The sequence below is a fragment of the Carcharhinus amblyrhynchos genome, chromosome 6 (genome assembly GCF_965287045.1).
Source record: "Carcharhinus amblyrhynchos chromosome 6, sCarAmb.v2.hapA, whole genome shotgun sequence".
NCBI lineage: Eukaryota > Metazoa > Chordata > Chondrichthyes > Carcharhiniformes > Carcharhinidae > Carcharhinus > Carcharhinus amblyrhynchos.
In genome coordinates this window covers 24,816,385-24,832,793 of record NC_137329.1, presented here as the reverse complement: position 1 = coordinate 24,832,793, position 16,409 = coordinate 24,816,385, and the positions used below count along the sequence as shown (strand labels likewise).

Here is a 16,409-nt window from a genome sequence, read left to right as displayed (position 1 = left end):
GTCATCACCCCGAATGACTTCATTCTAGTTTTAAGGTTCTGCACTCTGGTATCGACACCGCGAATTCCACCCCCCAACAGAGGAAATAGGCTGTACAGAGCAACGCTATCAGCTTCAATTATCCTTCTGTCTTGCTAGTCTCCTGTATTCAAGAAAATACAGGTCTATATAGTCTATAACCTTTTTAGCCATGATTCATGCTGGTTGATCTTTGCTGCATCTCTCCCAATCAAATATAAATATGTCCTGAAGAACAGTGCCAGAAATGAGTGCAGTGCTCAAGACAGGGTTTAATCAGAGTCCTCTATAACTCTTATAATGTTAACCTGTTGTATTCACACCCGCACCCCCCCTCCCCTTCTTGAGAGAAGGGACAGCATTCTGTGAAAGCTTTACGTTTTCTCCTTGTACCATTTCTGTGCATGATTCCTATACCCGAGCCCCAAAATCTCCCTGCTGTCCATATCTTCCCTAGGTTTACCCTATCAAAGTCTTTCATAATCTTTGAACACCTCTATCAGGTTACCCTTCGGCCTTCTCTTTTCTACTGAAAAGAGTCCCAGCCTCTTCAGGTTTTCCTGATGGATATAAATCCTCAATTCTGGTATCATCCTCGTAGCTCTTTTTTTTTTGCACCTTCTGTCATGGCTCTCAATCCTATTTATATCATGGAGATCAGAACTGTGCACAGTATTCCCAAGTGTGATCTAACTAACGTTGCATACAAGTTCAATTTAACTTTACTGTTTTTAATTCTGTCTTTCTGATTGGGGGGGGGCGGGGAACCCCCTTCGGGGTTGGATTTATTTTTGCCATGCCCTCATTAACCTGGGTTGCTACTTTTACTGATTTATGTATATCAAGAGTTAACTGTGTAATAACCACATCATAACCTCATAAGTCAGAGCTCGCTGCATCAGACAAGGGTTAATTCAGCAGTGACTTGCGGTGGTAGCACTGATTCTTTCCTGAGCAGCTGATTCATCTGACCTACTTTACAATTGACCTTGATTTACTGTTCAGCAGAGGTGTTAGCCCCACCACGCAATCAGCTTTGGTGCATGATTAAGCCAGTCACGTGACTGCTCCTTCAACAGTCGAGCGATGAGAAAATCTGCTCTTGCTGCGTGAATTCTCTTTGCAACACTTCAGATCGACTGAAGGGCTGGTTGTCTCTAGAATGATTAGACTGCTGTCCAAATTAGCAGAAGGACAGGGGATCAGCCTGTGAGACAAGCTGCAGCGTTTCCAGGGCACCACTGTTGGTACTTGCTCAGATTTCACAAGGGAACTTAATCAGGAAGTGGCCTAGATGGCATGTATTCAGATGGCCCTTCATGTATCTTGGCAACGCAATTGGCTCTGGTAATTGGCTGATTTTTATTTTCTCCTAAAGCTCCCTGGCTCTGTGTACTGTTGGGAAACAGTTTTCTATTTTTGAGTGTAGGCAGCTTATGCAAGAACTTTTAATAGATGTTGTTGTTGTTGTTATAGTTTTTATTTTGGATATAAAGCTCTCCTGAAATATATGCTGATGGCATAAACCTAGATTTTTGATGGCAGTACTTTGATTTAAATTTGAATAATAACATACTGTGTATGTAAATGATGGAAATGTATGGCATTTAATCTTTTTATGATTAATTCTCAGAATATGAGAGTTGCTGGCAAGGCCATCATTTATTGTCCATCCCTAGTTGTCTCTTAGTGTTAATGGGCCATCTTGAATTGCTGTAGTCCGTGAGTGTAGGCATGGAGTGCAAGAATGTTGGGAAGTGTGGGACTGCGGCCCCTTTAAGGAGTGATCCATCATGGGCCACGTGACTGGGCTGGAGCCAATGGAGTGCGAGTGCGTGAACCTGGGTCAACTGGGAACGAGGCAAGCGTTCCTGGAGCTGGAGGACTTCAGCTGGAGTCAGGGCATTGTTAGGATTATATTTGTATTGAATTTGCTGTTGAACCCTTCATTCTTCTTATCAATTCAGTTTGTTGTTTGCCACATCGAGTCACTTCGAGTTAGTATGCTGGCGACGAGGAAAGTCGTTCAAAGCTCGCAGTGCAGAGTTGGTATAGGAGAAGAGTGATTGCTTGGAGTCAAAGTCCAACAAGGTAGATAGATTCTGTCTCAGGATGCCATTATTTGGCAGGATAGGACCATTTGACCCTGAGATCAAGATTTGGGGGCAGTACTTTGAGAGGCTGCCATATTTTTTCATGGGAAACGAAAAAGCAACCAAGAAAAAGTGATATTGCTCACCCGCTGGGACCACAGCCTTACAGCCTGATGAGGAGTTTGATACTACCCGAAGCTTTGGACGCAAAAGTTTTCGACCAGTTAGTCAATTTAATTAAGGATCAATACAACTGCCGGCCTTCTGTGATCATACCAAGGTACAAATTTCATTCTGTGGTTAGAGAGTCAGGAGAGATGGCCTCTGGCTTTGTGGCCAGACATCAATGGCTGATTAGGCGCTGCGAGTTCAGACTTTCACAGGGAGACATGTTGAGGGACTGTTTAGCATGCAGGATCAATGATTGCACCACCCAAAAGAAACTGCTTGCTGAAACCACAATTTCACTGGAGAAAGCAGTAGAGATGGCCCAAGCGACTGAGTGCACTGAGCAAGGTACATGTGAGCTGCAGAGTGTAAGTGAGCTGTAGGGCATGCAGAATGAGGTGAATCAGTTGTGGTGGGAAATGGCTGTTGCTAGAGACTGCCTGCGTGAGGGTAGTGTGGAGTCTGAAAAGAGTCGTTGAGCACCAGGCATCTGAGACATGCTTTAAATGTGGGGGAGGCTACCTCAAGGGGCATACCGATGCAAGATTTTCACGTGCTTCAGATGTTAAAAGAAGGGTCACCTGCAAGATAAGGGTAGAGCGGAGCAGACTGCACAGAATACTCGAAAACAAAGGAAATGATTACTATAACCCCTGTAATTAAGCTGGTGGAGGAACCAAAGGAGTGATTCCAGGATTAAACAATTAAGTCCAACTCAGCAAGGTCGCACCTGTAGAGATTGGCCAAATGGTAAACAGCCATCCCCTGAAGACGGAGATTGATACTGGCGCAGAGGCCACTGTCATTGGTGTAAAGACATTCATACGTATTTATAAGGGACTATCCTACAGCCTTAGCCATTCTGAGGCTACCTTGGCGATGTGTGCTGGAAAATAGTGGGGACAACTTCACCATATGAATTGGAGCAGTTCCACCCTATAGCGTGGCAGATGAGGCGGAGAGGCCAATTTCATTTGTTTCGAGGACTCTGTCGGACACTGAGAGAAAGCGCTCCCAAATCAACAAAGAAAATCCAGCAGTTATCTATGCAGTTTAAAAAAAAAATTTCTCCAAAACGTTATGGTTGGCATTTCGCTGTTGTATCAGACCATAAGTTATTGTTGGGCCTTTTCCCTGGCGACAAGATAGTGCCTTGGCTAAGATGCAGGGATGAGTTTTGTTGCTGGCAGCGTGCAGCTATACTTTCCAGTATTAGCCAGGAGCACATTTCAAATGTGGATGCATTGAACTGCCCTCCCCTACCACGCACCATACTGTCACCATCTGTTCCAACAGGACATAGTATTGGCTCTGCATTTTTTTTTGGACACCCTGCCTGTTTAAGCAAATAGGACTCATTGTCATCGAAGGTGAAGAAAATGTTACTGATGGGATTTAGTTTAAAGTTTATTTATTAGTGTCACAAGTAGGCTTATATTAACACTACAATGAAGTTATCGTGAAGACCCCCTCGTCGCCACACTCTACTGCCTATTAGGATACACCGAAGGAGAATTTTAGCATGACCAATCCACCTAACCAGCACATGTTTCAGACAGTGGGAGGAAACCGGAGGAAACCCACGGAGACATGAGAGCGTGCAGATTCTGCACAGGCAGTGACCCAAGCCAGGCTTTGAACCCAGCTCCTTGGCACTGTGAAGCAGCAGTGCTAACCATCCTGCCACTGTGCTGCCTTTCGACAAGGCAGAGCAAATGAAGCCATATTTGTAGCGCAAGGACGAGATAACCTGCGAAGAGGGAGTGCTTTGTGGGGGAGCCGTGTCATTGTACACCCCCCACCCCCCCACCTCCCTTCCAGGGTGATGACCCCTGCTCCGAGTTACAAGGTGCCCATCTTGACCAGAACAGAATGAAAGCATTGGTCAGGAGAGAAGTCTGGTGACCTGACATTGCCAACCATCACTGACTCCGTCAATGTGAAAGTTCAGTAAAAAGTCTGACAACACCAGGTTTAAGTCCAACCGATCTATTTGATAGTAAACTCACTAGCTTTCGAGGTTTCCCTCTTCAGGTGAATGGAGATTCTGGCCTCAGACAGAGCATATAAAGCACAGACAGTTTACAGATTACTGAACATCGCTCAACAATCACCAGGCAAGACTGTTCCCTTCCTGTTGGCGAACACTTCAGTGGTCACAGGCATTCAGCCTCTGACCTTCGGGTAAGCATTCTCCAAGGCAGCCTTCACGATACACGACAGCGCAGAGTCGCTGAGCAGAGACTGATAGCCAACATGAGGACGGTCTCAACAGGGATCTTGGGTTCACGTCGCACTATCTGTAACCCCCGTGACTTGCCTAGGTTTGCAAAACCTCACTTACTGTACTGTCTGGAGACAATACACATCTCTTTAACCTGTGATCAGTGCTCCTTCCACTCACATTGTCGGCCACTTTAGGACTTGAACAGCAGGTTAGGTGTAAAGATTCGCATTCTAATCAGTAATCTGTAAACTGTCCATGCTTTATATGCTCTGTCTGAGGCCAGAACTCTCCATTCACCTGAAGAAGAGGGAAACCTCGAAAGCTAGTGAGTTTACTATCAAATAAATCGGTTGGACTTAAACCTGGTGTTGTCAGACTTTTTACTGTGTTTACCCCAGTCCAACGCTGGCATATCCATTCAGCATGTGTGGTGGATCTCATGGATCATGACATCCACCACACCCTCCTTCAGGCAGCTGTTTGTGGTCCATGGTTTTCCGGAAGTGTTAGTATCAGACAACAGAACGTCATCTATGGCTGATCAAATTTTTGTCAAGTGTAATTGCATTTGTCACGGTAGGTCAGCCCCCTCCCAGCCTGCCTCAAATGGGTTGGTGGAGCAAGTTGTGCAGATGTTCAAGGCTTCCATGAAGGAACAAGCTCATAGGCTATTGTAATTGCAATTGGCCAAGTTTTTTGTTGTTCTAAAACATTACACTGCACACCACCACCAGGTTATGCCTACAAAGTTGCTAATGGGTCAGCACCCATGTACCTGTTTGGATTTGGTGTTCTCAAGTTTGGGGAGGGTGGAGACTAGCTAAGTCTTTGAAAGAGCATCATGACTCTCAGAATGGGGTTAGATTGTTTAATGTGGATGACCTCGTGTTTTCACAAAATTTTTATGGCGGACCTGCCTGGGTACCAGGGAAAGTTGTGGAGAAGATGGGGCCAGTCTCATATATGATGGAGGCACAGAACCATTGAGTTAAGAAGCATCGCAACTCCTGGTGATGAGAAAGTGTGTCCCACATCAAGTTTGTATGCACTGGTCTCTGAACGAGACAGTTCTATGTCCATTGTGGGGCCAAGACAACCTTTGTCTTCGGTGGCTGAGGCAGGAGGAGGAGCCGGGAAGAGCTTAGCTCCAGAGGTGACTGAAACATCTGTGCCATCAGTGGATCCTGTGTCAGCAGTTGCTGAAGAACCTCTGATAAGGGTCCGGAAGGTTCCAGATTGGCTGACTTTATGAACTGTGTCCCTTCTGTAATATTGTTGTTCCTCTGCCTGTGCGTTAACTGCTTTGCTTTTTGTTTTATCATAAGTAGTCGACCAGAAATTAGGCAGGAAGGATTGTAGTAGCATAGCCCCTTTTAAGGGGCAACTCATTGCGGGCCACATGATTGGGCTAGAGCCACTGGAATGCAAGCGCATGAACCCGGGGCAATTGAGAGTGAGAGTGAGCATTTCCGGGACTGGAGGGCTTCAGCTGGAGCCAGGACATTGTTCGGAGTAGACCTGTATTTAGTTGTGCTGTTAAACCCTTCATTATATACAGTTCTTCTTATCAATAAATCCTTTAGTTAGTTAATTGTCATGTTGAGTGGCCTTGAGTTATTACAGGAAAGGAGTTCCAGAATTTTGACGCAGTAATTGTGAAAGATTGGTGGCATAGTTCCAGGGCAGGGTGGTGTGTGACTCGGAAGGAACTTCCAGGTGGTGTTCCCATGTGTTTGTTGGTCTCCTCTTCCTAGGTGGTAGAGGTCACTATTTTGGGAGGGGCTGTTGAAGGCATCTGTGTAACTATGATTTATAGTATGCCTCTAAACTCACTTTACTCACCCATAGCAAAATGCTTTGGTTCATTAAACTGATTAATTAATGCAGAATGTGAACAGCCAGATATTAATGGTTATTCAGTTTCCCTCGTAAATATCATTGGATTTCAGCTGTTCAGGCACTGTGCCACAGTGCAGAGCACTGTTGCTTCACAGTGCTAGGGACCTGGATTTGATTCCCGGCTTGGGTCACTGTCTGTATAGAGTCTGCACGTTCTCCCCGTGTCTACGTCGTTTTCCTCCAGGTGCTCTGGTTTCCTCCCACAATCAGAAAGACATGCTGGATGGGTGCATTTGGCACACTACATTCTCCCTCCATGTACCCGAACGGGCGCCGGAGTCGACAACTCGGGGATTTTCACAGTAATTTCATTGCAGCGTTAATGTAAGCCTACTTGTGACACTAATAAATAAACCAAACTAAAACTTTTTTTCTTCATGGCAATTCTTATTTCCCCATGAGCTGAGGCAACAGATCCTTGCAAATTGACTGAATGGCCAGCTTTGTTTGTGTCTAAGTGCTGGAAAGATCGTGAATCGTAGAAATTTGACGACAGCAGCAAAGGATGTCATTGTGCCCCTGTTTATGTGGCCTTGGTTTAAGGTCTCATCCAAGGTGCAGCACCACCAACAATACTGTACTTCGTGGGAGTGGCAACCTGGATTATATACTCGAGAGCTGGAGTGACAAGACATGGGTTTTGCCCATTCGATTGCTCATATGATGCAAATGGGTGGCTTCAAGGCGTTGTAATAAGGTGACATGCAAGGATAAGTCACTCTGGAACTCTCCTCATCAATACTTCCAGTTGCCTAAAGAGAGGTCATCTGCTCCACATGATTCCATTTTTTTTTTCAGGGAGGTGGGGTGGTCAAGGATGGGGAGTGTGCACCTAATTTGGGGCAGAACTGGGGAGAAATGCATAACAGTGGGATGAGCAGTTGACTTAATTATAACTCTGTACTTGGAAATGTTCCAGATTGTCCAATGGCAGACCAAAATATGGACATATCCTCAACAATAAATGATTTTATCTCGACTGATCCAAGTGGATTGATATTGAGCTCCTTGGGCACAGCAGGCGTGGACTTTAATCGAAAACGCAAAGGAAGCTCCACAGATTATCAGTAAGTTTAAACAGTGATGCTTTTGTCTTCAGTTCAACAACCCTTCTTCAACAAATTGTTCTGTGTTCTGGAGTGTATTTGTCTGTCTCCATTTCCCAGTCTGTTGTTGCTCACCCCTTGAGACAAGGTGGTAGGAGCAGAGGGTTGGGATGGGGAAGGGGAGGCGGGTAGAATAGTGGGGGCTGAGGGGACTGGGGAGTAGGGAATCTGGACCGATGTGAACATTAAAACTATTCGTGGCTATTGTCTGTTTGTGGATCGCGTTCCGCTTCAGAAACCTGAGTGTATTACTGATCAGGTATAACTCTTGCCAATGCTGCGGGGGAGCGCTGGTACTGTCTGACGTGCTGTCTTTCGGATGAGATGTTAAACCACGGCCCTGACTGTCCTGGGTGTAAGATGCCTCCTGGTCGTTATTGTGGAGAAATGTAGGAGAGATTGGGCCCTGGCTTGGATTGCTGTCTAAGTGGAGTTTGCATGTCCTCCATGTGTCTACATGGGTTTCCTTTGGGTGCTCCGACAATCCAAAAATGTGTAGGTTAGGTGCATTGACCATACTAAATTGCCCCTGAGTGTTCCAGGATGCATAGAATAGAGGGATTAGCGGGGTAAATATGTGGAGATAGGTCTTAGGTGGGATTGTTGTCGGTGCAGACTCAATGGGCCAAATGGCCTCCTCCTGCAATGTAGGGATTCTGAGTTCTTCCTGGTGTCCTGGCTGTTAAACTTATCTCTGTTAACATTGCTTAAAAAAAGAAATATTTCTGGTCATTGTGGGCAAATTGGCTGCTGTGTCTCATAATGTTGCAAAAGCAGCTACACTTCAAAAAGTACTTCATTGGCTGTGAAATGCTTCTGACTGCCCTGAGGTCGTGAAGTTCACTAAGTATCCAGATTCTTTATTTTTCCTTTCATGTCATTTCAAGACAATAGTCATAGGTCCATTATCTTTAAATTCTTTCACAGGATGTGGGCATACTTGGCCAGATCAGCATTTTTACTGCCCATCCTTAATTGCCCTCAAGGTAGTAGTGAGCCACCCTGTCTTGAACTGCTACAGCCACTGTGGTGTAGGCACAGCCAGTGTGCTTTTAGGCAGGGAGTTTCAGACTTTTGACCAAGGCAATGTAGTTCTAAGTCAGGACGAAGAGTGGCTTAGAGGGGGAACTTGCAGGTGGAGGTGTTCCCATGGAGTGACATGGAATTGGATTCTTCAGTGATATTTAATTAGGGAGCCAACCTAAGTTGTTGTGAAGTTTTTGAACAGGTTCAAGGCAGCCATTTGAGAATGTGCAGGGTTACGGGGATAAGGTAGGAGAATGACACTAAATGAGTTGCTCATTTGGAGAGGTCAGGCAGGTGCGAAGGACCGAACAGCCTCCTCTTGCACTGTAACAATTCTGTGATACTCAGAGTACAGTGGCCAGTTAGAAAGTAGGTGCCACAACTTGGTCCAAACATCAGTTTGCCCAAAGTAATGTCACAGCAAATGATACTGCTTATTTTAAAAAAAAATGTAGCCTGAATTGGTTTGAGGATGAAAACCACTGGATCCTGTTGCCAATATAATTAATTTTGATTAGTCTGATTTTAGCTCAGATGAGCATAATCTGCTAATGACTGTCGATAATAAATCCGTTCTAGATTTTAACAATTGGATTGGATGTCAATTATTCTTTTTACCCTTCCACATAGCTTTATTGTGACCAGAGTAAAGTGCATTTGCATAGAATCTGTTGTTTTACAGCCAACGAAGTACTTTATCAGAAGCCTAAGTCAGTGTTGTTTTGCCTTTTTAAATAGCTTGATTGAAGTAATAGAGACATGCAGATGTTAGACACGACAAAGAGACATTGTAGACAAGGTGGGTATCCAACACTGGTGGCATATTGGCTCAGTGGTTACTGCTGCTGCCTCACAGCGTCAGAGACCCCAGTTCAATTCCAGTTTTGGGTCACTATCTGTGGAGTTTGCACATTCTCCCCGTGTCTGCATAGGTTTCCTGCGGGTGCACTGGCTTCCTCCCACTATCCAAAGATGTGTGGCTTAGGTTGATTAGTCATGCTAAATTGACCCTAGTGTCAGGGGGATTAGCAGGATAAATATGTGGGGTTACGGGAATAGGACCTGAGTGGGATTGTGTCTGTGTAGACACGATGGGCTGAATGGCCTCCTTCTGCATTGTAAGGATTCTATGAACAATGTGGCAGACCCATCTGGTTTCTTCCTTTTAAGAAAGGAAGTCTGTTGGCCTACATGTGATTCCAGAGCCGCAGCAATGTGGTTGACTCAACTGTCCTCTAAAAGCAATTAGGGATGGGCAATCAACCCATGTCTCATGAATGAATTTTAAAAAAAATGGGTGTTCAGCATGAGAAACTTGAGTTCGTTCCTTTTGGATCTGAGAAAGATGAATTTGCGCGTTTTCTAAATGTTGAGAAATCAGAGAAACAAAGAGATTTGGGACCTCAAATCATTAAATGCTGATAAACAACTGCAAAAAAGCATTGCAAAGGCTAATGCAACATTGACCCCTATCTTGAGGGGGTTGGATTACAAAAGAGGAAGAAGTTTAAGGTTAGATAATGATCCAAAGTGTTAGTCAGACCCCACCTGGAATATTGCATTGAGTTCTGGGCACTGCACCTTGGAAAGGATATGTTGGTAATGGAGTGAGAGCCATTCTGGGACTAAAAGGATTAAATTATTCCAAATTGGCTTGTATTCCTTGGAGTACTGAAAGTTTAAGAGGTGATCTGATTGAAGTGGTTAAAATGTTAAAAGGATTTGGCAGAGCAGTTACAGCGGAACTATTTCCTCTGGTGAAGGAATCCAGAACAAGGAGACACTATCTTAAAACCAGAGCTAAGTTGTTCAGGCACGATCTCAAGAAGCACTTCTTTACATTCATTTGAGTGGAAATCTGAAACTCTCTCCCTAAAATGGATGGTGCTGTTCAATTGGAGCTTTCAAGCTGGAGAAGGATATATTTTTGTTAGGTGTGGCTTTTGAGCAATTATGGATCTGAAGAACAGATCAGCCACAATTTAACTCCATAGTGGACCAGCTTGAGAGGCTGAATTCTGTCCCTTAGGTTCCTGATATTTTCAAGTTTTAAACCCAGAAGCACAAGGATTACTAATTTTACCTCAATTTATTAACCCTATAGAATGGGGTGGCACAGTGGTTAGCACTGCATCAGGGACCCAAGTTCAATTCCGGCCTCGGGTGACTGTATATGTGAAGTTTGCACATTCCCCCCATGTCTGTGCGGGTATCCTCCAGGTGCTCTGGTTTCCTCTCACAGTCCAAAGATGTGTGGGTTAGTTTGATTGGCCGTGCTAAATTGACCCTTAGTGTCAGGGAGATTAACAGGGGAGGTACATGGGGTTTCCGGGATAGGGTCCGGGTGGGATTGTTGTCAGTGCAGGCTCAATGGGCCGAATGGCCTCCTCCTGTAATACAGGGCTATGATCTGTGCAGAGAACAAAGCATGACAAGTTGCCTGGGATTGTGCTGTTTGTACTGGGACATTTGCAGGCAAAGTCACCACAAGCAAGGGAGCGTAGCACACATTAGGGTATAACTTAGCTCTTATTGTGCCAAGTATTGCCAATTCTGGTTGGATGTGGCCCTGGAGGCTTCATCACATGACATTTGCTTCCACCTGCCCCACCCCCAAATTCTTGCCATTGGTCACGGTGAGAAGATTTGAGTATAAGACTAGGAATGTATTAAATTCTTTATTACTGAGGAGTATCCTCAGGTACTTCACAATCAGGTGTCAGGAAACATGGGTATGCTTTGCTGGTCTTGCTCACTCCACACTCCAAACAACCGCTCTCTGGTTCCCAGGTAGATCGCCCCACACCCAGGGTCATTTGATTATTCCTTTAAAGCGGCTATGCCCCAGTATACATAACAGGATGTTTTACTGCAATTGTATAGGACGTAGGTGAGGTTACACTTGTGTGCAGTTTTGGTGTCCTTATTTGAGAAAAGATGCCCTTGCTATAGAGGGAGTGCAGCAAAGGTTTACCAGGCTGATTCCTGGAATGGTAGGTCTGTCATATGCAGTGAGACCGAGGTCAGTTAGGATTGTATTCGTTGGAATTTAGAAGAGTGAGCCGGGGCGGGGGGTAGTCTCATAGAAACTTGAATAAATTCTAGCAGCATTGAACAGGGTAGATTCGGAGAGAATGTTGGGAGAGTCCAGAACTAGGATGAGGCTGATTGGTAAACCTTGAAGGACTGAGGTGAGGAGAAATTTCTTCACCCAGAGAGTGGTGAAATTCACTACCAAAGTAATTGAGCTAAAGCGTTGTCTGATTAGCTCTTGGGGCTAAAGGGATAGGGGGAGAAAGTGGAATCAGGATATTGAAATTTTGAACATGACTGACCATTAAAGAATGGTGGAGCAAATTCAAAGGACCGAATGGCCTATTCTTTCTTCTAGTTTGTGTTTTTATCCTCACAGAATCTTGCCTTTCTAAAGTCAAACAGAAGGAGAATCGACTCTTCATTAGTCAAGTGGCTGTCAAGACTCATCCAGTCATTCTTTCCCATCTCCAATATTACTTCAAATAATCAACAAGTGTGAAAGAAAATGTGGAAAAAAAAATTTCAGCCCCCTCCTCCCTCATGCAAGCACACACCATGATTTATTTTGCTGTGTTTGTTCACAGCATTGGCAATTAATCTTCAATTCCTGGAAATACCAACATTTATCCATTAGCAGACCGGTTTCATTGGCTTACTAATGGAATTATGAGCTGTTGACTTCAGCTTCAGGTAACCTCCAAGGGAGTGTCTTGCTCTGAACAAAGAAAAGTTGGGATCCATGGACGTATAATAATTTCTGTGTATGCCTGTGTAAATTTCTTTCTTGTCAGAGTAAAGTGGAATTCAGTCAGATCTGGCTCTAAACATAGAAATATAGAAGATAGGAGCAGGAAGAGGCCATTTGGCCCTTTGAGCCTGCTCCACCATTCACCATGGTCATGGCTGATTGTCCGACACAATAGCCTAATCCTACTTTCTCCCCGTAAGCTTTGATCCCATTCACCCCAAGACTATATCTAACTGTCTCTGGAATACATTCAATGTTTTGGCATCAACTACTTCCTGTGGTAATGAATTCCACATGCTCACCACTCTTTGGATGAAGAAATGTCTCATCTCCATCTCCATGGTGTATCCTGAATCCTCAGACTGTGACCCCCTGGTTCTGGACTCCCCCACCATTGGGAACCTTGGTTTACCTGAAGGTATGAAACAGATGTCGATATAGGTAACCATAATGTTCACTTTGTAGTGAAAGGGTTTCTGGCACTTACGCTGAGGACAGTCAAGTTCGAGGCTGAGAGCTGCATCAGCGTTTTCAATTCGTGTAAAGCAGACATCTTCAAAAGTTTAATGTGATGTGACGTTGATTACTCTGTTGCAGTGTGGCCTGACCACTGTTATTGCTCCACTGCTAAAGAATTTAATGTCCCGAAACCTGTTCAAGTTTCTTCTCCTTTGCCAACCTCTGCACATTTTTTTTGAAGAACCATAAAACAATATATCACAAATGAAGGCCATTCAGTCCATCACATCCATGCTTCCTCTTTGAGGGAGCCATCCAATTAGCTAGGTTCCTCCCTGCTTTTTCCATGTACTTGCACAAGTCTTTCCCTTTCAAAGCTATATCAATTACCTCCTGAAAGTGGCTACCTAGACTGCTTTTGCCACCATCTTGGGGCAGCGCATTTTGTTAGGTAAGCCTATCAAATGATGTGAGCAAAGGTGGGTAACAAATTTCTGCATCCCTACTGATGTATTTAGTCACCGTTGTAATGAATACACTACCACAAATGACAGTGTGATAAATCATCAGTTTTTTTTAAAAAAAAAAGTGATATTGGCTTCGGCATAAGTATTGGGAGGGACACCAGGCAGAACTCCTCTGATCTTGTACATTATAGAATCATAGAATCTACAATACAGAAGGTGACCATTTGGTCCATTGAGCCTGCACTAACAACAATCCCACCCCGTCCTATTGCCATCACCCTCCTAATCCCTTTGCAACACTAATGGGCAATTTAGTATGGACAATCGACCTAACCTGCACATCTTTGGAGTATGGGAGGAAACCGGAGCACCCAGAGGAAACCCATGCAGACACGGGGAGAACATGCAAACGCCACACTGTCACCTGAGGCCAGAATTGACTCAGCTCCCTGGCACTGAGGTAGCAGTGCTAACCACCATGCTGCCCTCGGCTTGGACCGTACTCTCATCGCCTGGAACAGGATTTGAACCAGTAACCTCTGTAGCACAGTGGTTAGCACTGCTGCCTCACAGTATCAGGGACCTGGATTCGATTCCCACTTGGGTCACTGTCTGTGTGGAATTTGCGCATTCTCCACATGTCTGTGTGGCTTTCCTCTGGGTGCTCCGGTTTCCTCCCACGGTCTGAAAGATTTGCTGATTAGGTGCATTGGACCATTCTAAATTCTCCCACAGTGTACCCAAACAAACACCGGAGTACGGCGACTGGCGGATTTTCACAGTAACTTCATTGCAGTGTCAATGTAAGCCTACTTGTGACACTAATAAACAAACTTTAAAATGTAAACTGACTCCAAACCCAATATAGTTAGCCACTGAGCCAGGTTAGAGATCTCATTGAATAAGGTAGTCACTCAGGAACTGTTGCCCTGAAATGACTGAGATTTGGTACAAAATGAATGAAAATGAGTGATCAGAAGCTGATGCTTCTGGCCAATAGGTAACTACCTAATATCTAGCATTTTAAGCCAGTTAAATTTATTTTTCACTAAAGTAAAACTATTATTGTCCTTATTTTTTTTCAGACTTGATGGCTTTTCGTTTGAGTAAGTATGAAAAAGTGAAACAGTCTAGTTTCCAGAAGTGTATGTGTGATGGGGGTTTGGTGGAAAGTGACAGGGCAAGTGTAATGAATTGTTTCAAATGGGCCATTAAATGGCACCCAGAGCAGAGACCCTTTAAGACAGGTGAGTCATCCAGTTGTATCAAACCTGAATAAGGTCAATGCCTGGGGTTTGCAATTCTGTGATCAGTTAACCATTCAGCCCATCAGGTCTGCAGCAACTCTCCACCGAGAGCTGTTGCCCCCATAACCACGCCTACTGGCTAATCCTCCCAACCTGCATATATTTTGGACACTAAGGGACAATTTAGCATGACCAGTCCACCTAACCTGCACACCTTTGGACTGTGGGAGGAAACCCATGCAGACACTAGGAGAGCTTGCAAGCTCCACACAAACCGTCACCCAAAGCCAGAATTGAACCTGGATCCCTAGTGTGAGGCAGCAGAGCTAGCCACTATCACCATGCCACCCTTGTTTTGTCACAGTCAGTCAGGCATTCCACAGTTGATTATAATTAGCTTGACTTCCCATTTGGAAGCATGTCTTCTCTTATAAATTCTAAGCATGTTGGTGTCCCTGGTCTTTGTTACCCATTCCCTAAGTTGCCCTGTGAAGGTAGAGCCTTTTTCATGAAGGCTTGATGCATCTGACTTGTTAGGCCACTTCTAAAGCAGTTGTGAGTTACTTAGATAAAGTAAGGGAGGTTAACTACAAAAAAGGACATGAATTAGTTTTTTTTACGGGAATCCAACAGATTCAAGGTCACCTCTGATTTTGAGTTTTTTTTAAAAACTGATTTCAAATTCTCAAACTGCCCTAATGGAAATAAAACAGAATCTCTGAGTTCTTGTCAAATGCATTAAAATATAGTCATTGTGAAATTTGGTTCTTTTACAATTCCTTAACAAATCATGGTTTTCAAAGTGAGCCATGGCATTGTGCTAATGATATGGCTTCTTATACATGAACAGAACATGCATTTCTATGGCATTTTTCTAAACCTCAAGATGTTTCAAAGCACTCTGCAACCAATGCAGTTATTGTAATAATCTCTCAGCAGGTTATGAAAGTAAAAACATGGGTTGAGGGATCTGAGCACAGGAAACTAAAAAATGTGCCTATCATGGACAGTACAGATAGAGTTTTCATTAAATAGCATTTGGAGGAAATTGTTTCCTCCATGCACACGCGTGTGCACACATGCTCACACGTGCACACACAGGCACACGCATGCACACATGTACACATAGAGAATGGCAAGAGAGCTGGGGAGGTGAGGGTAAGGGCCTGGAGGTGGGAGAGGTTCAGGTGAGGGCAATATCTCATGGTCTTTTATCAAACAAGAGTTTCTGCATAGCAAAAACTTTGTCTTTCTCTCACTCCCTTTCTCCCTCTATGTGCCCTCCCTTCCTCCCCCCCCGTGTGCTAGTCTCTGTGGTATTTGTGTGTGTGTGTGTGTGTGTGTGTGTGTGTCTGTCTGTCTCTGTTCCCGCACTCTTCCCCCACTGTGCTCTCCCTTTCTGCTTTGCTTTCTCTGTCTGTCTATCTGTCCCTGCCTTGTAAGTCTGTGATTGCCCATCTGATTTGCGTGTTATACTGATCTGAAAGACTCTGCGGTTAGAATGTGAAATGGATTAACCAAATCAATCATTCTGTAACTTATTACTCTCTATCTTGAAATAAAGGAAAGATTTCTTGAGATTGTTTTTGTGTTGCTTTCAGAGATGGGATGGACACTGACAAAGAGGACCAACACAGCAGGTATGATCAAATAGTTTCTATTATTTTAAGAAATTACTGTTTTGATGCAATCTATTTTGCTTCAACTTTAAAGGTTTTTGTTACAAGCATAAATCTGATAAGAGAAAGCGAGTAGGTTGCATTTGCCCAGTTTCTTACTGATATAAAGTACTTTTTACGTTCCAGGATTTTCCATCCAATAATAGCTAACCGCTGGCTAATTATGGCAATGCGCGTTGTGAGTTGGAAGGTGCTCTGGTTAATTACGTGAGGCTCTTATCGACAAATTGTGTGAC

At 44.2% G+C, this 16,409-nt stretch overlaps 1 protein-coding gene across 6 annotated transcripts in view; it reads left to right on the top strand.

Annotated features, from left to right (window-relative positions):
* bmal1a (basic helix-loop-helix ARNT like 1a) overlaps nucleotides 1-16,409 on the top strand; it is a 127,416-nt gene that overhangs the window by 75,132 nt on the left and 35,875 nt on the right. For 3 of the 6 annotated variants that reach the window (XM_080190050.1, XM_080190048.1, XM_080190047.1), the window contains exons 2-4: nucleotides 7,325-7,472; nucleotides 14,333-14,353; nucleotides 16,096-16,134. In XM_080190050.1, the coding sequence (XP_080046176.1) occupies nucleotides 7,333-7,472; nucleotides 14,333-14,353; nucleotides 16,096-16,134 (200 nt within the window). In that variant the 5' untranslated portion in view covers nucleotides 7,325-7,332. Of the gene's footprint in view, nucleotides 1-1,090; nucleotides 1,366-1,934; nucleotides 2,110-7,324; nucleotides 7,473-12,200; nucleotides 12,740-14,332; nucleotides 14,354-16,095; nucleotides 16,135-16,409 lie in introns of those variants that run through there. The other 3 variants (XM_080190046.1, XM_080190049.1, XM_080190051.1) reach the window with 3 other exon arrangements.